This window comes from Ammospiza caudacuta, chromosome 9 (genome assembly GCF_027887145.1).
Source record: "Ammospiza caudacuta isolate bAmmCau1 chromosome 9, bAmmCau1.pri, whole genome shotgun sequence".
In the NCBI taxonomy this organism is placed as follows: domain Eukaryota; kingdom Metazoa; phylum Chordata; class Aves; order Passeriformes; family Passerellidae; genus Ammospiza; species Ammospiza caudacuta.
In genome coordinates, this window is record NC_080601.1 from 20,344,425 (window position 1) to 20,367,149 (window position 22,725).

At 44.9% G+C, this 22,725-nt stretch overlaps 1 protein-coding gene across 1 annotated transcript in view; it reads left to right on the forward strand.

The window, feature by feature from the left end:
- SEC31B (SEC31 homolog B, COPII coat complex component) overlaps positions 1-22,725 on the forward strand; it is a 34,860-nt gene extending 12,135 nt beyond the window's left edge. Inside the window, exons 9-27 of the mRNA XM_058810785.1 lie at positions 398-559; positions 2,368-2,520; positions 3,261-3,491; positions 4,914-4,988; positions 5,525-5,605; positions 6,537-6,645; positions 7,030-7,208; positions 7,858-7,984; positions 9,057-9,202; positions 10,596-10,769; positions 11,390-11,572; positions 12,280-12,496; positions 12,866-13,189; positions 14,215-14,253; positions 16,990-17,045; positions 18,273-18,419; positions 18,840-18,956; positions 20,344-20,415; positions 20,955-22,725. Coding sequence (XP_058666768.1) covers positions 398-559; positions 2,368-2,520; positions 3,261-3,491; positions 4,914-4,988; positions 5,525-5,605; positions 6,537-6,645; positions 7,030-7,208; positions 7,858-7,984; positions 9,057-9,202; positions 10,596-10,769; positions 11,390-11,572; positions 12,280-12,496; positions 12,866-13,189; positions 14,215-14,253; positions 16,990-17,045; positions 18,273-18,419; positions 18,840-18,956; positions 20,344-20,415; positions 20,955-21,134 — 2,772 coding nt within the window. The 3' untranslated portion in view covers positions 21,135-22,725. The remainder of the gene's footprint in view (positions 1-397; positions 560-2,367; positions 2,521-3,260; positions 3,492-4,913; positions 4,989-5,524; positions 5,606-6,536; positions 6,646-7,029; positions 7,209-7,857; positions 7,985-9,056; positions 9,203-10,595; positions 10,770-11,389; positions 11,573-12,279; positions 12,497-12,865; positions 13,190-14,214; positions 14,254-16,989; positions 17,046-18,272; positions 18,420-18,839; positions 18,957-20,343; positions 20,416-20,954) is intronic.

The window sequence follows — 22,725 nt, forward strand, 5'->3', positions numbered from 1 at the left end:
TCTGTTTGTGTTCTTGCTCATGACACATTCTTGCCTCTTGACTTCTGGTTTTATTGTGTTGTTTTCTGGTGTCTCTCCCTCGGTTAACAGCAAATGTGACAATGCTATAATACTCTGATACAGTAGTACTCAGGAAGCAGAGCAAAAGTGACTTCTCACTTTTGAATTTTGGTCTACAGTCAGAATCCAGTTTAACGTGAGTTTTCTGTGACTTTCAGCTGTTTGGACTCGAAGTGCTATAATTTGGTTGCAAATGCATCCTTTGAGAAGCAAAAATAAGAGATTTGTATGCAATGATGACATGTATATAAAGTGACAGGTTTGCTGTGGGCAAGTAATTTGGGGAAAGCATGAGGCTATTTGTGTTGTGCTTCCATCTTCTCTCTTTCTGTCATAGGTGGTGTATGAGTTGCCCATTCGGAGTCAGTGGTGCTTTGATGTCCAGTGGTGTCCTAGGAATCCTTCAGTCTTCTCTGCTGCCACTTTTGATGGGTGGATCAACATTTATTCTGTTATGGGTGGGAACTTAGAAGCTCAGCAGAAGACACAGGCTGACAAGGTAAAGTCCTGTGACCGTGTTAGACCTTGACAGACTGGCAGTTTCTCTCGTGACTGCTCAGAGTGCTGGAAGCACACGTGTGTAACAGGGTCACTTTTAAGCAATACAGTCTTTCCCACACACCTGGACCTATGGCTGTATGGTGTGGGATCCAGAAGCTGCCTGTGTGAGGGTTTAATGATCCCACCAGATCCCAAAGAGAGACCACATTGCCTCTGACAAGGTGTGTAAAGAAAACCAAGAGCAAGCACAGTTGTGATGTTAAGACACATTTTATTTTTATTACTATTAGCCTAAAAATAAAGCAGTACACAAGCTTTTCTTGTTATTAGGTTAGCATTAAATACATTGATACTAATTAATAGGATATGTTATTCTTCATTAGTTTAGAAGGTAATTTTATAAAGTGGCTTGTAAACCACTATTATCAATTTTCCTTAAGTCTTTTGACTACAACTTTGAGCATGTTAATATTTTTGATACTGAAACCCATTACTTAGCCATTGAATAGATGAGCAAATTCTGAACAGATTAAATGTCACTACTGTCTAAAATTTTAGTTTTAATCTGGTGTCTAGTCTTTTAATTCCCTCCCTCTGTCCCAGCCAACAAATACCTTACAATACAGGTTTTAAGAGAATACATATGAACTGGCTTAAGTGTTATTTATATAGTCATTTACAGCTGACTGAGTTCAGTTTCATAGGATTTGCAAGAGACAGAAAATACTTTATCAAGCAACAGCTGCAGGAGATTAAGGATTTATTTAACCCATGGAGAATTTTCTTTCTCTGCATTCTTCATGTGTATGTATCACACTTCCACTGTTCAAAATTGGGGAACAGTAGTGTTGAATAATTCCTGAGTAAATTGAATGACAAGTAAGAGCACAAGCAGGAGATAATGACAGTTATGGTGACAGGGAGTTTGTGACCAAGAGGTCTTTCTCTTATGAATTCAGTAGTCTCAGGACAGAAAGTCTGTTGCAGACCTGGTTATGTATATTTATTTCTTTAAGATTTAGGGTGTTTAATCTGTTGGATATAAGCTGCTCCTCAAGAACTATTCTTTCTTTGGAATTGGTTTCCTCTGAAGAAAGACAAAATATTGCTTGTGATTCTAAGATTTGGCAGCCTTAGCTTGATCAGCCTGAGGTTGCTTCCTTTTGGGCATGCTGGTTAGCTGAATTATAGAGCTATTCCCTACGGTCCAGTCAAATTTGAACAGGATTATCTTTAGCAAACAATAAAATGTTAAAAATGAAAAGTGCTTGTGAACAGCATTGTATGTATGTTCACTGACTCCCTAAATGTAAGAAATCTGGCTCAGGGGCCACTTTTGTCACTCTCTTGTCTAGACAAAAAAGTTTTATTTCATCAGTCTCATCGAAGCCAAAAAAGCTTGAGACAGTCCTTGAAACTAACCCAATTGAAAGACTCCAGCAACAAAAAGGGAGTCAGAATTCCTCTGTGGGAAAAACAAGAAATAAGTTGGACAACTTTTGACCATATGTTGTCATTGTCTTGCATAAAACAAGTAATTTTGCAACTCCTCTGTTTGAGCTGGGTGCTAGGCCTAGCAGTGCTTTTTTAGGAAATTTGCATCTTGCTAAGGAAAAACTACTTGAAAATCTCAGGGTAAAACTTCCTTGAGAAACGATTGCTGGAACTGTTTTGGAATGCCATTTCTCTTGCATAGGGACTCGGTGGTATTCCAGAAAGAGGTGCTGTACTTGCCTCATTTTTCCTGCCTACTCCATACAGAGAGGAATTGAATTATATTTTCTTGCCATTTCCATCTGATTCTAGATATCTTCCTCCTTCAACAACCTGGATCCCTTTGGCACAGGACAGAGCCTTCCTCCTCTGCAGGTGCCAGAGCAAGTAACTCAGACCACCTTGATTCCACCATTAAAAAAACCACCCAAGTGGATTCGCAGACCTGTGGGGGTTTCATTTGCAGTAAGTGAATGGAGCATCCTTAGCTGAAAATGCAATAGATGTGTTGTCTTGTGACACAATCCTTTGCTTTGACTGGAGAAACCTGTTGCTAGTTGTTTTAATGCCTGTTTAAGGTGCATTGTAGTGTCCCATGAAGTGAAGTTTGTTTACTCTCAATATTCAGATATATTTTCAACAAGAAAGAGTCCTGTAGCAGAGAATGGGAGATTATAAGTAGAAGTCAATATAATCTAAGAAAAATTTGTATAAGCTGTCCTTGCAGGCTGGCATGCATTCCCATTCTCCTCTGTCTCTTTCCTATCCAGGCATTTAATTTTCCTTGCATCTTTGCTCCTAAATTGGATGGCTGAATTGTTCTTTTAGCCTATTGTTTGATTTGTTCTTTGTCTGTCTAGTGCCTGCTCTTCACCTGATAGGTTTTATCATGGCAGTCTGCCTCTCCATGTAACAAAAGAGCTAAGAGTTCTGTCCAAGGGTACTTTTTCCTCTGTGCCTCTTTGGCACTTGCAGTTGGCTAGGCCTGACCAGATATGTACAAGTGTCAAGTTTATCAGTGTTCTGTTCAGCTGAAGGGCTAGTAATGGGAGTTCCCTCAGTGCTCACACCATCCATGCACACTAAACTCTTGGGTTCCTTGTGATCACTGCTGGAGCTTGGGTCTGTCTTGGTAAATGAAGAACTGAGTAGCTTTTACCTTTGTTTATAATAATACTTACTGTATCTCCCTCTGTCATTCTCAGTTTGGAGGAAAACTGATTACCTTTGGTCTAACCAAAGCTCCTGGACAGCAAATGCAGCAGACTTACCCACACCAGGTATTCATCAGTCAAGTCACTACTGAAACTGAATTCCTACTCCGATCCAAAGAACTGCAGATGGCCTTGCAGTCAGGAAACCTCCTTGATTACTGCCAGGGCAAGATCCAGACAGCCAAGCTGCCATTTGATGAGAACCTTTGGAACTTCTTGAAGGTAGGATGGCTGTGGTGAAATACAGAGGTCAGTTCTTCTGTGGTCCTGGGGTGGAATATGGTCCTCTCTAGCCCTTTATATTCCTGTTCTTTAAAATATAAAATGGAATTGAATGAATATACTTCTTATTTTTCTAAAGAAAATTGAGGTCTTGGAGGTTGTCTTGGTTTTCATTAGGAATGGTCTTTTCAGTGGACTTGTTTGGCCTTCCTGAAACAGGATCTTTTCAACTCGACACACTGCCAAGCTATATCTGCCTGCAACCTGTGGAGCTGTACATTGTTAATTTTCAAGGTGAAGTCCAAATGGACAATTAGATACCCAGAAGAAAGGGGAGAGCTGTGGTGGCATAAGGACTCACTAGCCTTTGTAGACAATTTGGTAGGATGAGAGTTTGGTAATAAGGAAAGGTCATCCTTCTGAAGAGGCAGGGCTTAGTCTTGGCATTTGTTTACAGACACTTGTAGCAGACTGTGTGGAGGGCAAAATATTGAGATATTTGCCCCAGTATTATATTTGAGTGGGGAATCTTGAACAGGATGGCCAGCTGTTAATCTAGGTGGTGAAAGTGTTCTCCATTGCAACAATGTCTTTGGTTGCATTAAATGAGATGCATCAAACTGTCATTTTGAGTCCCTTTTTATAATCCATCTGGTGTGTGGTCCTGAGAGACCACTCCAGCACATAAAGGATATATTACAATTGATTGTCTTAAACTACAAACTAGGCTTCTGTACAAAAGTGTCCTGCAGCACCATTCCTGCTTCTGCAGGAACAGTTTCTGAAATGGACTGTTTACAAGTATCATACACATGTACAGTCTGATCATTTGTGTAGAAGAAGCAGCATGGGAGTTAACTGAGACAGACAGATTCTCATTGCAGAATGTAAACCATGCATTAAAGCATATAAATAGTGCCTGTCAATTAGGCTGTGTGCAGCCTGTGGGAATTTTTGGGAGTGTCTGAAATCCTCAGCCAGGGAGCTTCTGTAACAGTTAACTAATTCTTATGAGTTAGCTAGCAACTCAGCCAGCTAGCAGTTCAGGCAACAACCTTGTTTCAGTTTCATCCAGATTCAAATCAGTTTTCTTTGTGAAGAGATTAGCTTGGCAATTCCTAGATTATCCAGAAAATTAATGACCAAGTATACTAGGTATGTATACAGTTGTGATCTTGATACACAGTTGTACCTCAGTTGTAACTGTGGCAAACTTGAGTTTTGCCCTTTTGTCATGGTTATAACTTAAATTCCATACATCTTTACACAATAGTTATTAGGTGGACTTTTCATAGTTCAATTCTTTATCTATAAAGTGAGCTTTGAACTTTGCTGCTGCCAGAAGCAGCTAACTATTATCAGTGTGTAGATGTCTATGATATTACTTTTTTTTTTGTCTTTTTAATATCCATTGGGACTCAGGTGAATTTGGAGCAAGAGTCCAGGACTAAACTTCTCAAGCTGCTGGGCTACAGTAAAGAGGATCTGCAAAAAAAGGTAAGGGGTAATTTCCAATAGATAGAAACCTTTACAGGACTAAAGCTGCTGCAGGAGGGTTGTGGGGTCCTGCTGGAACTGAGCAAGTGATCTCACAACGCACAAATGACCAAAGTGTGTGAAATTTCTGCTGGAAGTCACATGAAGTATACCCCACTAAAAAGCAAACTTAGCACTTGTGCAGCCAAAGGGATCTTGAGCCCAGTTATCTTGGTTTCAGTTGTTGGTGCACTGGGGAGTGTTCAACAACTGTGCAGTTGTGAGAGCTTCTTTTAGCATTCAGCTCTCTGCGTCTCAGGGGATTCTTCAGCCAGGAAGAAGGTGACAGGTGGAGACAGTCTGGCATAGTACTGATGGATAATGCTCTGAAAAGGATAAATAGTCACTGATAGGCAGCCAGCCAGGAATAGGGTGAGGTGGAAGTTTTCAAACAGGTGAAAGAGTTGGGGGAATTGTGTCTGGGGCTTGCCAGTCTCTTGGTAGTTTTGTTGTCCAGGTCCTTACTTTGCTTTACTCTGTGTCTGTTACTTTTCTAGATTGCCTCATGTTTGAGTAATGGGATCCCAGATAAACAGCCCCTTCCTGAGGCAGGTGATACAAATTCTGCACCAGATCAGGTATGTCCTGTACATCTTGCCAGCTTGGGAGAGCAGAGGAGGGCAGAATGAACTGGAAGGCCTAATTCCAACCACAGCTTGTTGGGCTCAGTGCTGGCATTGCAGAGGGCAGTTCACAGGCCTATCAAACCCTCACAGGGTCAGACTAAATGATAATAATTTTCCCTTCTGGCTTTAAAACTAACCAGTGAACAATGAAGGACTCCTGGCTATTATTCTTGCAAGAAGGTTTGCTTCACCTGTGTTGATTTCTTCAGTGGTAGAATTAGCCTCACCCCAGCTTAACTTGAGGCTACTGTTCTGGATTTCCTCTGTGGAGCTTCTGCTGTGGTATTTCTTTCTTTTTCACCTCTATCCTCTGAAATGTATTTTCACATAATTTTGGGATGTCCATCTTCAGATGCCTTCCAAGGCCTGGTTCACTGTAATCTTTTCTCCTCTGAGGTATCTAAAACTTATATCCTCTGATTAGTAATCACCTTCACAAGCCTCAAACACTGGCTGAGATATTCTAGGAGTAGCAATTGTGTCCTGCATTTCAGTAAAGCACCACATATGGCTGTGATCCAACCTGTTATTTACAGATTTTACTTGTTGTTCTTGTCTCTGTTCCATCCAAAATAGTTCAGCTTGCTCAAGGGTTGACACTTGAGTTGATGAATGCTGCCCAGCAGTGCTGTTGGCATTGCATGTCTTGCACCATCAATCTCCTAAGCTTTGCCAATTGCAGCACTGCTCTCGCTGCTTCCCTTGTGAAACTGTGCAGATTGATTGCACAGTGACACAGGAGTTTCCAAATTGAAATTAGATTTATATGAGCATGCACAGCCAAGTGGAGAGCAGCCCTATCCCACCCTGTAATCCACTAAACTGTTTTGGGTAGAATATGTGTGTGCAGTGAATTAAATAAGCTCTTGCACTTTTTGCACAGCTTTTGATGAATTCCAGCGATGATGTAGCTGCTGTTTCTTCCTCTTCAGCCTTTTTTGATAACCTCATCCCACAGAATATGAGCACATTGGAGATTCCTGTCACAGAAGGTATGTTACATAAAGAGTGTTTCTGCCCTCTTAGGAAAAGGGGAGAGGAGGGAAAACCAGAAAATTCAGAGAGACCAGGAAGAATCTAGTTCACAGCAGCAAACAGATACTTTTAAAACATATGACCCCTTCAAGTGTTACGCAGCATATCACATTGAGTATAGAAATACTTCTTCCAGATGAGAGACCCATTAAAAATTTAGAAGATTGTTCTAGATGATGGAAGACCTAGAGTCAATTCAGTGGGTTTTTTTGAGTTTCCAAATTTTCTTTTAGGTGGGCTTTTAGCTGTTACTGCTTTTTACTGCCTGCTCTTTAAGACAAGCACCATCAGTGCATCTGAGTGATGACTCTTTGGGTTGACTCTGCTTCTCACCTCTGTAGACACAGATGGACTCATCAGCCAAGCCCTTTTGTTGGGGAATTTTGAGGGTGCAGTGGAGCTGTGCATGCGAGCAGAGCGCTTTGCTGATGCCATCATCTTGGCCATAGCTGGTGGGGATAACCTCCTGAGGGAAACCCAGAAGCGCTACTTTGCCAAGCGGAAAACAAATCTCTCTGTGGTGAGTGATGGCTTTGTGTACACACTGAGCAGGGGAAGGTGTGCACTGGCTTGCCAAATGTTTCTCTGAATATATGTGGAAATGCTTTCTCTTCAATGAAGGAAGTAGAATGTCAGCAGAATCTGTTCCTCTCCTATTGCATTTACTCTAATATCTTGGGAGTTTTATGGCAATTTTACATAGTATGTCTGTGTTCTCTATTCCTTTTTTTTTTTGATAATGGTTTCTGTCTCAGCTTCTGATGCTTGTAACCTGTGGTGCATTCTGCCCCTTAACAGCTCAACTAGGAAGTTCCTGGCTTATTAATTTACAAATGGGGAAGTGTAACAGAGTTTGGGATATCTTACCACTGTGCTCCCTGTCATTGCTACCAGCTGCTCTGAAACAAGATACGTGTTAGATCTTTAATCTTGTCTAGTGTGGCTGCTTCCATATTCTTTAAAGTGTTTTGTTGGGCTTTTTTACTTTTCTTAGAGGCATCAGGTTCCAATTACTGTTAAGGTAGGGATGCTGAGATTGTTGGACCTTAATATACAGTGAGTGTAGTAGTCTCTACTTGGTGGAAAGCGTGTTTGAAAGTGAGCTGTTACTTAGACTGTCAGCTTATCTTTTTCTTCAGTGAGTGACAGGTCTTCTGCTTCCCTTACAGCTGCTTTCCTGCATTGTGCAGCAGAAGTGGCAAGATATTGTTTGCACTTGTGATCTACAGAGCTGGAAGGAGGCACTGGCCATCTTGTTAACATACTCAAAGCAGGAAGACTGCACTCAGCTCTGTGGTAAGCAGTGTACTATGTTTTGATACAGTTTCCCTTGCAGAGGGTACCTCTGGACTGCTTACAGAAAGAAGTGGGTAGAGTTAAGAAAAGGAAGCACTTCTTACTCATTACAGCTACCTGGAACTTACATAAGTGTGGGGTGTTGAGTTAGGAGAACGATAGGGGCACACTGTAGCTGAGAATCATGGGGTAAAGTTGTGTATGTGGGTATTTCCTGTGACCTCTAGAAGCAGTATGGAAAAAAAACCAAGATAGCTGCTATCCCTTGGCTGAGACATGAAGAGGGTGATTTTTATTCCATAGAGAAGGGTTTTTCATTTACAATAAAAGGTCCAGTGGGGCTTCATTCCACCTAAAACAGGTTTCAGCACCCTACTATTGCCTGGAAATTCCCACACCTCTTTTGGAAATTGAAAAAAAAAAGTGTTGGATTTTTTTCACTGAATTCATCTGTCATTTCTTTCTTTTATGTGTTTGGGCAGACATAAAAATTGGCAGATGTACAGAAGTAGGGTTTTTTAAACCGGTTGTCTTTGGGTTTCCTTCCCATTTCTCTGTTATCCAACAGTTACGCAATGGAGCTGGTGAAGGGTCTAGATACCAAGTCTTATGAGGAGCAGCTGAGAGAACTGGGGTTGTTTAGCATGGAGAAAAGGAGGATTGGAGTGGCCTTACTGCTCTCTACAACCACCCAAAAGGAGGTTGTACTTCTCCAAAATAGCAAGTGACAGGAGAAGAAGAAACAGCCTCAAGTTGCACCAGGGGAAGTTTAAATTGGGCATTAGGAAAGCCACCTACACTCAACGGGTTGTCAAGCATTGGGACAGGCTGCCCAGGGAACTGGTGGAGTCACCATCCCTGGAGTTATTTATAAAATAAGTATATGTGGCACTTAAAATCTTGGTTTAGTGGGACTTGGCAGTGCTAGGTTTATAGTTAGACTCAATCTTAATGTTCTTTCCTGATCTAAATTATTCTATGATTCTAATTAGGTGCAGATTCAAAGCACTGGGATTAATGAGCTCTTCCAAAGGGTCGTATGTTAAATGTTGGCTGCATCTCTTCTCTCTAGACATGCTGGGTGCCCGCCTGGAGTCAGAGGGAGATGCAGCCCTGTCCAATGATGCCTGCCTCTGCTATATCTCATCAGGCAATGTGGAGAGGCTGGTGGAATGTTGGGTAAAAAACCATGAGACTTCATCACCACTTGCCCTACAGGTACAGGTGCTATGATGTTGGTTTGACTCCTCTTTAAGGCGGTCTGGTAGCCCTGAACTGTCTGCATTTTCCCATCAGGGTATCTGGCTTCCAGCAGACAGTGGAGACCTGTTTGTACTCACCCAGGTATCTCCTTCTAGCCTGGGTTATGAGCCTACTTTGAAAGGAGGCTTGCACTCTGAATCAGTCAGGGTTTGTGTGTTTACACTGCATGTAAATCCAGCCATAGACAGGAGTTACAGCCTACTTGCCTCTCTTATGTACTGATGTAATTTCTGAGCTTCCTTTTGGTCAGGGAAGTTTGAGCTATACCCTTTTTTTTACTGGTAGTAGCCTGGGATACATTTGCTGCTGTGCTTGTCATGTATAACTTAATGCTGCAGTTATCTGGCTGTACCATCAGAACGGCCTTAGCAAAATAAAATGGAGTCTGGATCGTGATATTCCCACTGCAAGTTGAATGATCACAAATGGGAAGTCACACCTTGCAGATAAATCAGGACTTCTAAGTCAATGTTGTTACCTACCTCTCTTCATTCCTGTTGATTATTTCACAGAATAATCCCAGTTGGAAGGGACCCACATGATGCAGTCCAACTCTTAAGTGAATGGCTCATATGGGGATTGAACCCACAACCTTGGTATTACCAGCACCATGCTCTGACCAATGGAGTTAATCTCAGTAATCTGTTACCCATAAACCAGTCCTGGCTAAGTGACTAAGCCCTGTTGTGTCTGTCACTTGCTAGAATGAGCTAGACAAGTCTTCCACTTGGATATCTGCAGATAATGCCCTCTGCTACAGAGTTCCCTGGTTTTGTAATCCCACTACTGAGTAGAAGCAAAAAAAGGCATCTTCAGCACTCCTGGTTATTTCTGAAACTGGTCCCCTCCCGGTTGCCAGATATCAGCATGTATCATTCTCCAGCTGTAACCACTGCTTTCATTCCTAGGAGTTGAAGGAGTTTTGAGTAACTAAAACCCTTCTGGTCCTTTTGCCAGCAGTAGTAGTTTTTTTCTAGTGAATTTCTCTTGATATGGTTTTAAGCCTTCTTCTTCCAAGTTGATCACCTGTAACAACAGAAGCCTACTAGTAAAATTATCACACTTGATTGGAGCAATCTTGTGGCTTCTGATTTTCTTTTTTTCCCTTACCATTAAAGTAGCAATGTCAGGATTTGCTTCCTGGTTCCTCTTTTTCTCCAAGTGCATCTGAGGAAATGGTTATCAGTGACACTATTTGGTGCAGAGGGGAGTAACTTCCGTCCACATTGGCCCTGATGTCAACTGAAAGTGGGGAGAGCTATCTGGTATTGTCTCAGCATGAGATGGACCAGTAAAACCAGTCAGATTCTGAGTAGTCTGATTTCTTCCTTCTCCCCGTATTATTCAGGATCTTATAGAGAAGGTGATGGTGCTGAGCAGGTCCATGGAGATGCTCCGAGGCACTGCAGCACCAGCACCAGGCCCTGTCTTGGCAGAACGAATCACCCAGTATGCCAATCTCCTGGCATCACAAGGATGCTTGGCAGCTGCAATGAATTACCTACCCAGCAGCTCTAGAGAGGTGAGTGAGCAGCAAGCTGTTGTGGGAAAGAGTAGTATGGGGGGGAAGACTGCATGAGAGAGAGCTGGGGTTTTGTCATGCATCAGGACTTAAAGTTTCACCTTAGTTATGCTAACTTGAGAATAGAGGGTGAGAGGGGAAAGTATTCCAGGATATGGGTTTTGTCTTCATTTGCATTTTCTTTGTAGTGCCTTTGATTCAAGGAAAAGGAAAGAGTTATAGAACTGTAAAATGGTTGATGCAGAACAACATTGGGAAGCAGCTTGCCAGGGAAGCTGCCTCTCTTCTTGAAACTAGCTTGTAGAGGAAGGGAATGAGGAGGTCACCTGGCAGTTTGAAATAAATCCATCTGGTGCCTAAATGTGGATAGGGGCTGGGGAGGGAATACTATAAAGACTGGGGGATTAGGGAGACTTCCTCTGCCTGATAGTATGGCAGGTGATGTCCCAGATTGTCATTTACCATTTGCTGAGATTTTTTTTCCTGGTGGCTGTTGGGGACATGGTTAGTTTTGCAGTTTGATTCATAGCGCTTTAGGTCAGGGTCTGCTTTAAATGCCTCCCCAGCATTTTCCATCTGGGGCTCTCAAAGTGCTTCTTCTAAAGCAGAGTTTGTTTCAGCTCCTGATTGAACAGCTCCGAGACCGGCTCTTTCATGCTCAAGGAGAGAGTGTGGGTGATCAGCAGCCACCCCCTTTTCCCTACGCTCGTGTCAATGTAGGGGTCATCAAACCTGCAGCAGCCAAGGCAGGTTCCGTCCTTGAAGGAGCAGCCCACAAAGCAGGTCCCAGACATCCAGAGAAGGTAGGCCCTAAACTCAGGTGCTCATGGCTTGGGAAGAGGGAGGAAGGCTGCTGGGTTGTGGAAGGCACAAGAAGTAATATGAGATGACATAAACTGCAGATACTGAGGAACTCCTCATTGATGTCCTTCACTGGAGCAAACACAAGCTGTGTGGTAAACCAAAAGTCAGTGGCCTGGAGTCTTTTCACAAAGCCCTGTCCTACATGCAGTCCCTGGAGGAGAATGTTACAAGTGTAGTGATCCACTGAGATCTCAAATCTTAGGGTGAAAGGGGCCATTTTGCTATTCTCATTTTACCCTGATATCTTAGTAAAATTAGAGTAGTATGGCTTCACAGCTCCATCTCAGCTCTTGCACAAGAAGACTGTTTACAAAGTTTTGCTTTGTAAATAATAATCTCTATTATTCCATTGTTGTTCCTTCATTATTTCCTCTTGGTTGTGCTTCCAGGAAGTCATTATATGGGAACTTGCTCCTGAGGACTAATCCTTTTGAGAGCTGGAGAATACTCTGAAAGAGTGTGATGCTCATCATGTTGAGCAAGTTACGTGGTGGGAAAGGCCTTTGATTGAGTGCATCCAGGGCACCACCCACAGCAGCAGCTTCTGTTGCCTGAGAAGTGACAGAGATAGAAATTGCATCTGCTAGTATTGTGTATGCATATGACTCTGTTGGCCATTTGCAAATTCTTTGGTTTTTGATTGCAGCCCAACTATCCGTCATCATTTGCCCCTTCAGCAGCATCTCAGCCTTCAGTGCCTTCCCTCTTCACACCTCAGCCAGTGCCAGCAATGCCTGTGACACCTCACCATGTTGCCCCTCCCCAGGCCAGCACAGGTCCACAAACAAGTGTCTATTCCAGAGACACATACCCATACCCACAGTACAACTTGGGCTTGAATCCAGCAGCTGTCTCAGGACCAGGTAAGCATTGTCTGATACTTGTGTCTATTTCTAGGTTTTCTAAGACTAAAGCCTTCCACGTGGGTGGCCGCTCTAGTTTTTTACTCACAGGCCTATTGTACTGACAAAGAACAAGTCAGCTGTCTAAGAGGCTTCTCAGTGCTTCTGACAGATCTAGTTGTAGTAACTGTTGCTGCATGTGTGCTAATAGGGGTGGAAAAGCCACAGCTGGCTTGGTGGCAGTTTCACTGATGTAGCCTGGGCTAGCGGGGCAGGAATATTAAAGGATATGGCTTGAAGAAGGGAAGGCTTATTACCAAGAAGGATAGTGTCATGAGTAGTTGGCGCATGAAACAAGTGATGCTGATACACTCCCTTTGTTGTCTGTAGCTGTGTCACAGTCTCAGCCATTTGGACCGATGGGAGTCAGACCTGTTGGTCCTGCTCCTTTCCCCAGTCAGCCCTCTCTGCCAGGACAGTTGATGCCCATGACATCTCCTGGTGTTCCACCACCCAGACCTGCCCTCTTCACTCCAGCCTCAGCCCCATCATCTCAGCTTCCTGCAGCCTGTCCTCTCCCTGTGGCAAGCCAGTCTCCTCTAGACTTCTCTTCAGCACCTTTCAACTGCCCCATGAACATGGGTTATCCTCAGGGAGGTCCTGGAGCTCCATCTACTAAACCACTGCCAGCAGCCATTCCTCCTCCTCCCACAGGTAAGTACTGCTTGTGTGACGTGTGTCCAGGACAAGCCCAGGAGGGGTTTGCAGTGTGTAATGGACATGGATCTTCTGAGGTCTGGTCTGTCTCTGTAAAGAGTGAATGTGGTGTTGAGGCAGACCTTACAGGCAGAGAGTGCTGAGTCTTGCTGTGGTGGTGGAACACAACAGTGCTGACAGTTTCAGCCTGCTCAGTTGTTCTGTCTCGCAGGTTGTGGTTGCAAGATGATGTCTCTTCAGGTCCTCAGTGCACCCTGAGTAGTCATCTACTCCAAAGGCATCTGCTGTGATGGAAAGGGTGGTGGTTCCCATGGAATGCCTGATGGAAGGTTTGCTCATCTCACCCTTGCTCATGCAACTTACATGAGAAGCGTATTTGAAATGGTGGGAGAGCTTCCCTGTCCATGAGATACTCCTCAGTTAGCTTCAGGACTAAATTCCTCTGTCTGCTGTGCTCTAGGGCTACCATTTTCCTTCTGTTGTCATAAAGGACTTGTCTGGGAATCACTTCTGGATTCCTCTCTGCAGTGTTTTAGACCCCTCTGGGTCTATAGTTTGAATCCAGTCTATCGTGTGAAGCCCTTGCTAGCATGATGAATAGAAAGAGTGTTATTGGACCTAGTTCCCCATTCGTGGGCATTCCTTCTATTTCCCAGAATATCTGGTGTTTATTAATTCTCTGTTTGCTGTCTCAAGGGACAGGCTTAACCAGGCTGTGGAGATCCCTAACAACAAGGCTGACAATCCATAGATTTTTGAGCAGATGCTTCTCCAAGCCACATGTATGCTGAGAGTGAAGGAACTGAGGCTATGATGTTTACCTCCACCTGAAATTCTTTGCTGACCTGTGTTTATCCAAGGATAGCAAATCCCACTGTGTGAAGTCTGTGGGGACTACACACCAAAGGCTCTAAGCTACAGCTGGACAGATTCCTTCCTGAAAAGCTTTTTGGCATAGTAGTCCAGTGAAATTACTCACTGAATTAAAGCTGTTGGTGATTATGCCCTGCCTTGATTTTCAGGTTTCTTCCCTTGGCTAGATCCCCACACGGATCATGCAGGTAGTACCCAGAGAAACCTCCAGACCTGTGGGGCAGGCAATGTTGCTACTTCCAGTGAAATGCATGTTTTGATGTGTGTGCACTTGTGCATGTGTGCATGCTCACTGCTGTTTGTTGTTCCCTTGCATGCCTGGGGAGCTGTCCAAGTGGGGTAGGGAACATACCTGTCCTGAGGACTAGTAAGTGACAGCTGGGGATATTGGAAGTGAAATAAAAGTACTGTGCTATTACTCATGAGTTTGGATACAGAAAATAATGTCTCCTGCTTCTTCCTTCTCTATTTCCCTCCAGTTTTGGAGGTATTAGACCATTTTCAGTCTCTGTCTTTTCAGGCAGTTGCTGGGCCAGCAGTACAGGGAAGCAGTTTCCCTGTCTTGGTTGTCTAGGTGAGGAAGAGGCCAGTGGTTGTAATTCATCTCTCCCTGTTACTTTCCCAGCCTTGTGCATGGTTTTGTTTGTGCTTTCCTCCTGTGGTTTGGAAGAGGTGGACTCCCAATAGAAGCAGTGGTGGAGCAGAGCTTCCCAAGCAGAATTTGGGGGCTCTCTTCCAAGGGGAACTGGAAATCCCTTTTGGCTTTAGTTAAAGGGTGAGGTTTAGCTTTGATACTTAGTTTGACTGTGGGGGAAAATTTGGACCCAAGGGGTTTTCTGACTGATGCTTTGTACTGATTTCTCTCCTTGATATTCATTGGTGTTGGAAGGTAGTCATATTCTAATCTACATTGTCAGTGGGGTAATGTCTCTGTGGGCTGTCACTGTTCTGATTGCTGCCCTTTGGCAGGACCATCTGTCTACCAGGCACAAACATCACAGCTTCATTTAGGAAATTCAACTCAGTTTCTCTGTGTTAAGGGAAGATGATTCCACAGCAAGGATTTCAAGCACTTCTTTAGGCTGAAGATGCCCTTCAGGAATTCACTACTGAGAAATTCCCTTCTCCTTGGCAGCATTTGCCCCTGGTTTTAATGGCAGTGTATGGCATGCTTGGTTCAGCAGTGCAAACTGGCTTCCTTGAGAGTGCTTTCTTGCTTGCTATTATTGTTCTGGTTTTGATTTGTATTTCTCCTAATCAGAAAAGGGACTGTAAAATCACTCAATCTGACTGGCCAAAACTGTTTGCTCTGGACATTCCTGAACATAGTATCTACAGCTCATGAACATTATTACTAACACAATGAACAGACACCTCCACTTGCAGAAATCCCAAGTTCCTGTGAGTGTCAGGGACAGGGAGAAGGACAGCAACATGTTGGCTCATCTCCTTTCTGGCCAGGATAATCCCTGATTCCAGCCTCTGATGGTCTTGTGTTTTCTAGGACAGGCATTGCTGGAGACTGCTGCCATGGGGCACTCCTTTCAGGGATGGTGAGAAATCCTATTTCACAAGTAGCATAGGGAAGATAGTATTTCACCCCAGAAAAATGCACCAGGGTCTGTTGTCTCTCATGTCTGATGATTAAATGCCTGGCTTAAAGGGTATAATTTAAATAGCTGTTTCCAGTGAGGATACAGAGTGCCACTGGGTTGGAATAGTGCCAAGGACTGCTGGGCCACAGACTCTGTGGGGGCCAGCAGAGTTCTAGGGCACAGAATCCCCAAGCTAGAAATAGGTGCCAACTTAATTAAACTTCTGATCCAAACTCATCAGAGAGCGAGTCTTGAAATCATGGGAAAAGGGAGAGCAAAAAGAGGCTGCCAGGATTTTAATAATAAAGGTAATTAAAGTAATGAAGCACCTTTGCATCTTTCCCCTGCGATTTTTAAAGCTCAGTTCAGGATCAGTAGCTCATTAAGTGTGGCTCTGAGCTCCAGCAATTCTGATATTGCCCCCTTAGAATTCCTCTGTTTTCTCACAGATTATTCCTTCTCATGGGCTTGAGGTTGTTAATACTGGGGTTTTGTCTAAAGATGCAGGTACCTTTACAGGACAGTAGCAGACAAGGTAGTTGCAATTTGACCTTTGCAGAATGAAGAGTGGATGCAAGTCTTTTGATGTCATGTTGTCTGCTGGATTTTAAATTACCTGGAGTGAGGTTAGAGTACCACAGAAGCATCTGCTGAGACACCCTTCTGCTCCCAAAGCATTTACTGGTTAAGTCTATTCCCTTCTATTTGGCAGTCAGCAAATTTTGCTAAGCTTTGGTTCTGAACATGATTTTGGAAGGGAACCCACCCCTAAATCTTTCTTCCTTTATCAGAACAGCCTGTATTGCTTTGAACTGCCACCATGAGCATTCCTGTGAGTACTGGTCACAAGCCCTCTCACCTGTAGCATGGCTCTTGCTGCACTATCACAGTGCCATATTCTCTGGGGAACCCCAAGAACTTCCTGAAATGTGAGGTGCACACTTAGCAGGTCCCCCCAAGGTTCAGGCCTGACTCTGAGGCTGACTTCTGCAGCTTATACAGAATCCAGAAAGCTTCAGATAGTTAGAAAAAAAGTTTCCTGTGTGGGAGTGGGTATGTGCCAGTTCAGTCTGATCAGACATCACCTCATTAAGGCTGTGCACACACTAGGACACTAAGAAAGAGAAGGGAAAGCAAGAGCATCTCATGGGCCTGTGAGCTGGGTTTGAAATTCCTCAGCTGAAACAGTCTAAAGGTACAATGACAAGGGAATTGGAGCCAAAGGACCTTCTCCTGAAGGAAGTTCTAAATTGTGCATTAGATTGTGCATTGTTGCTGCAGCCAGCTTCTCACAGTCTGAGGTTTGTGTCTTGTCCTCTGTCCTAGCAGCTCAGGAATCTTGGAGTGATCCCTCTACTGGAAGAGGAGGCCTTCAAAAGAAAAAGGTAAGTTTTCAGCTACAATATGTGTTGGTTGTCTTTTAGCCAGGGAGTTCCATGTGACAGATACATTCCTATAAATGCTCGCTGTCAAGCTCCGCAGGTCTCTATCCCTGTTGCTCTGTCTACATCTGCACTGCCTTCATGGCTAGGAATGGAGACCAAGCAATCTTGACTCTTTGCCATCCAAAGTCACATGCTGTTCTGCAGGGTGGCTGTTTTGTAATATGGTTATCAGCTCTAATGTTGCATCCTCTGTCAGTACTTCCCAGGCTGCCTACAATAATTTGTTGTTAAAAATACAGATTTAATCTTATGCCCTTGCCTACACAATTTTTTTGATAGCGGCTGAGGAGGTCACATTCTCTTCACACCTGACAGCTAGGGGCAGCATTTTCCCTCACAACAGTGATTCTCCTCAGATGCTGATACCAAATGATAAGGCACTTGTGCTGAGAGAAGCTGGGACAGGTGTAGCTGTCAGCTGCCTGCTGTGCTGGTCCTGCAGCTCTGTGCCTTGATTGCACTGGAGGGCCTGTGAGCTGAGCTCTTCTGCAACAAATGCTCTCAGTACCCAGTGTTTCTATCACTGGTGCCTGCTGGCAGGTGTGATGAGAAGCATCTTTGGCATCCTTCCCACCCCCCACCCCTCTTCTTTAGCTTGGAACAGACTTCTCGCCCTTTTTTTCTGGCAGCATAGCTGGGAACCTGCTTCAGGCTGTGCTCACTACAACAGGATTAGCCTCTTGTTAAAGCCATCTCCTTTTGATCTAGCCCTGTTGGAGAGAATCTGTCATGACTCTCTGGCTTAGCAGGGGCATGATGAAGTGTTTGCAAGAGGAATCTCCCCCCATGTTGTGGGATTTTCCCCAATACTTGCTCAGTTGGACACTTTACTGCTGCTAATCTCTACATTCAGGGCTCGTGCCGTTGCAGAGACCAAGCGGCTTTCTGAGGAGCAGTGCTCTCAGGGGTAACGGATCTGTTTGATTGAGCAATTCCAGAGGGGTTTTCTTGCTGCTGCTTTGACTGTTCATCTAGGATGGAAGAGGAAGGGCCCTATTCTCTGAGTCAGGGGGCTGAAAGAACAAGGATATGTTCTTTCATCATCTTGAGAACTGGAGACTCTTCAAATTAGAAAGGATGTTGAATTTTTCTGTGGAGGAGCAGCCAACCCTTCTTCCTTGGACTTGATTTTCTTAATTTTTTTTTCTTTCCTTTCTTTGCTGACAGTTGCCTGAGAAATTTACTCCTCTGGCCCCCATCACAGCTCCAGTAATGGGCGTGCCTGCTGAACCCCAAGGGATCCATCCTCAGCTACCCAGGTTGCAAGAATCTGGCCAGTCACCCCCAGGAGCACCCAAGGAAGGCAGCCTACAGGTACCAGGGAAAGTGGGGCATTCCCCAGCCACCAGCATCTTGTCAAGTAGAAAAACAACTCAGCTTTTGAGGTTCTTACTACTTGGCAGCTGCAGAGGGCTTATGCTGCTCCCTAGCCCCTACAAGGCATCTCTGCTGAGCATTAGAGGAATTGCCAGGTTGGAAAAATGACACCTGGGTATGGGTGGGAGAGAGCGAGGGAGACCAGGGAGGGCTGTCAGCCTGCTGGGAGTTGGGAATCCAGAGAGGCCTGGAACTGTATCACGGTCTGAAGATAACCTAACTCTGTGCTTCCAGATATTCTCTAGGTTTGTGAAGGGGTGAAATTCTTTCTGTTCTCTAGTTTGAAGAGGGGAATCTACCTGCTCCAGCCTTTCACGTTCCTGTTGCATTCATTCAGCTGCATTTTTTTTCTGTCAGTATCACCAGCTACCTAGGGAAAGCATTGAGAGGAAGGAGCTGCCCCCTGAGCACCAGGCTTTGAAGGCTACGTTTGAAGGGTTGGTACAACGCTGCTCGGCTGTTGCCACTGATCCAGTAAGTCCTCCCTTCTCTGATATTGGACTTTTTTTCCCTTAGAGATGTTTGACTGGTGCTTCCTTCTTTTGTTTGGCTAAAGAAAGGAAAGGTCTTGTCCCTATAACCAAGTTAATTTCCATTTGCCGCCTTCCTTTAGGCTGCAGATTTGTTCATCTTTGAGAACTGAGATGCATTCTCTTTTATCCCCTGCTTCTCATTGCCTTCTTGCAGCAATGATTCTGTCCTCCTGGCTCTTTCTTTTAAGGAAAGTAGAAGAATTTACCCAGCTAATTCACTGGTTTGATCTGCAGACAGTTCCTGCAGAGCTGGTATTACCAGCTATCTATAGACCTTAGAGGGAAAGGCTGACATATCCCAGGTGGAAGAGAAAGCCAAACAATCTTTGTGTCCAAGTAAATGTAATTTCTCCACCCTGGTTCCTGAAAGGCTATTGGCACCTGTCACATTGGGTCAATGTGTCAGGCCAGACTGTCTGGAAGCAGAAAAGCAGTGTTTGCACATTGTGTTAGGTTGCTAAGTCTTCCCAGGGCTTGGGGCCACTAAGAAGCCTTCCAGAATACCTCTGCTTGATAGGTATTATGATGAACACTCAGCCCAGACTGCTATGCCAGAATCAGGCAATTAGAGCAGCATCTTCAGTGTGTTTGCTCTGTGCTTTCTGTGAGTGCAGCATAGCAATTTCTGCAGCATAATCTAAAGATTCCCTCTATGGACAGAAAGGCCTGTTGGTTTGGGCTTAAGCAGTTAGCTCAGGTCGTGGTTGAATAGCTGGCTCTGTACAGCAGTGAACTCCTGTGGCTTCCAGGCCTGTTCCAGCAGTGCCCAGAGCCAGGCATTTGTGTTGGTGGAATAAGTTAGCTGTGAGTGGATTACTCAAGATGGGCTTGATGAGGTCAGCCTCATCAGAGCTTCAGTACTCACTTCACACACTTTCCTTGGTGGTTACCCAGAGTGGGAAGGATATTCCCTTTTTTCCCTAGGAGACCAGGAAGAAACTCTCTCTTGGGCCAGTCAGGGCGAGGCTGTCTGAACACGCCATGGGTCAACTAGTGGATGTTTCTCACACTTAGGAAGTCATCAGTCTATCTTGTGGTCTGCAAGTACTGGCAGAAGGGAGGAATGCCTAGGCTGGGAGATGGGAAAAGGGGCAGTCCATCTTTCTGTATTGGGGAGAGAATGTGTATATATGTACATGTATGTATGTGTGCAGAGTGATGGCATGGCTGGCTTGTGTCACAGACCCTGGCTGTCAGAGGCTGAGATGCAGCTGAATGGTAAGGTGTTATGGAAAGGCAGAGGAAGGGAGGGACTGAGTGAGAGCACTTTGGCTCTGGAGAGGTGCCTTTGGAGCTCTGGCAGACGAGCAATACCTGTTTTGCTTCAGAAAACGCGAAGGAAGCTGGAGGACGCGCTGCAGCGGCTGGAGTGTTTGTACGAGAAGCTGCGCGAGCAGGCCGTGAGTAGATGCCACCTTTCCTTGTGGTCCTGCTGGGGCCCTGAGCACACCTTGGCTCTGGGCTGTGGGTCTTGGTGTCTGTACCAGTGTAACTGGCACATATTCTCTGGGAAGACAAGGGGAGTGCCAAACCTTGTAATGACCATTAATCCAGCCTGCCTTGTATCTTCTTTCTTAACTTTGGCCCAGACATAGTCTAAGGAGAAGTTGAGGAAGTATCTGAAAGGTGCTTTTACCCTTTGAGAAGTATACTGGCACATAGATCCTGGATGGGAAGGGGCAATTGGGAGTGGTTAAGTGTGAACATAGTGTAACTAGCGTAAAAAACTCTGAAGTTGCTGATGCCAGTTGCTGATGCCAGCTGGCAGTTGTAGTCTGGGAAAGCAAGGGGAGAAGCAGCTATTCTTCCTGCCAGTGCTTGACTGTATAGGTGCTGTTTGGTGAAAATGAAGTGGAGAACAGTAATGAAGGGTGTGGAGGGAGAGAGACCTGTGTTATATTGCAGAACATGCTGACTCATTTCTTCTCCCTCTCCACAGCTCTCTCCAAACATCCTCATGGGCCTCCATGAAATTGCCCGATGCATTGAGGCTAAGAACTACCCACAGGGTCTCCTGGTTCATACCCAAGTTGTGAGCAGCAGCAGTTTCAGTGAGGTGTCTGGTTTCATGCCCATCCTGAAAGTCCTCATGACCATAGCAGGCAAGCTGAATGTGTAAAGTGTGGAGCAGCTGGAACAGTGCACACCAGGAGCTGGTGGACTGCCTCACCTGTTGATGTGCTGCAGGTTGTGGACTCTCCTTCTGACTCTGGAGAAATAGGTCTGTGCCAGTGCCTGGAACTGTGCTAAGCCTGCACGCCTGGCCCCATTCACTATCCAGACAGCCCACTGGTGCCTGCAGCTCCTGGAGACTGTTTTTTCTCTCTTCTTTCTTACTAGTCTGAGGCCACTTCTCAGCCAGGGATCTCAGTTTCAGTCTGTCCAGGTTGCACAGAGGTCCTTCTTCTTCCCTTCTATCCCCAGCACAAAGGGGAAAATCTTTCCCTTCTAGGCTGGCATTGCTTTCTATTTTTCAGGAAACAAACAGGGCTGGTACCTGCAGCACCACCACAGAAGAGGCTCAAGCTCTATTCCCTGCTGCAGAGTAAACTTCCTGAGTGGTAGCTGGGCTGCCTTGGGAACCTAGGCTGGTGTGTCTTCACTCTGTTGGGCTGCAGCAAGAATCTCTCCTGGCTCCTTCTTTCTCTTCATTCTCATCCTTGACTCACCCTTTCACCCCTCTGCACCCGTATCCTGCTACAGCTGGGACTAACTACTAGTCTACTCTGGGCCAGCTTTGGTTCTCTTCTTCACCCAGCTCTCTTGTTTTTAAAAGTCAAGTCTCCTGTTTACCCTCTCTCCACCTTCCTTTATATCTTTTTTCCCCCATCATCTGCAGGCTCAAGCCCACCCAGTTTCAGATCCAGGGATAATTTCCCTTTCCAGTTCCTGTGACTCTCCCATTCAGGAATGTTGGCAGGTTATGGTCTGTGTGCTTCTCCCTGGAGCCAGTCAAATCCTGTCTTGGGGCTAAAACCTGCCCTTTCTGGCTTCTGGCTTTTTTCACTTCTTTTACTTTAGCACAGCTGGATTTTTCACCTACTAATATCTAAAGGCCTCCTACTTCAGGTTTTTCAGATGGCCTAGGGGCTTTAAGAGCAGAAAGGATTGTTTAAGTCCCATAAAGATCTCCCTTGAGCTACCCTGACCAGCCCAGACTTGAGCTGGGAGAGACAGCTCCTTGCTACAGGTATGGTGCATTCATACTACCTACAGATAGATGCAAAGGTGGTTCTCAAAGGCCCATTGGCACTATGGTGGTAGGAATATGCTGCAGGAGGTGACTTGTCAGGACTTGAGGATACGGATTGTGCTGAGACTTGTCATCACTGTGGCAATTCCTCTGGAAGTAGATGAATGAAGCATATCTGTTCTAAGGAAGAAATCTGGAAAAGTACATGGGATTTTAGGGCACATCTTTGTGTGTGTTTATTTCCCTCTCTTCCTCCCTCCTTGTCTGCTCTCTCAACATCCTTGTTACTAACCAGGCAGCATAATCATTGATCCATAGCTGAGAGCAAGGCTTATTCCCAAGATTTGGATGCAGCCAGCCCATATTTGCTCTGCTTGCTGCTTGAGTGATAATGCTGTCGTGGGCCTGCGGTTCAGTGACATACACGAATCAACCTAGTCTACCATGAGACTTAGGAGGGAGGAGAATCAGAGAAGGGAGGAAGAGGACATGTCTCATTCACTCCTTTCCAGGTCAA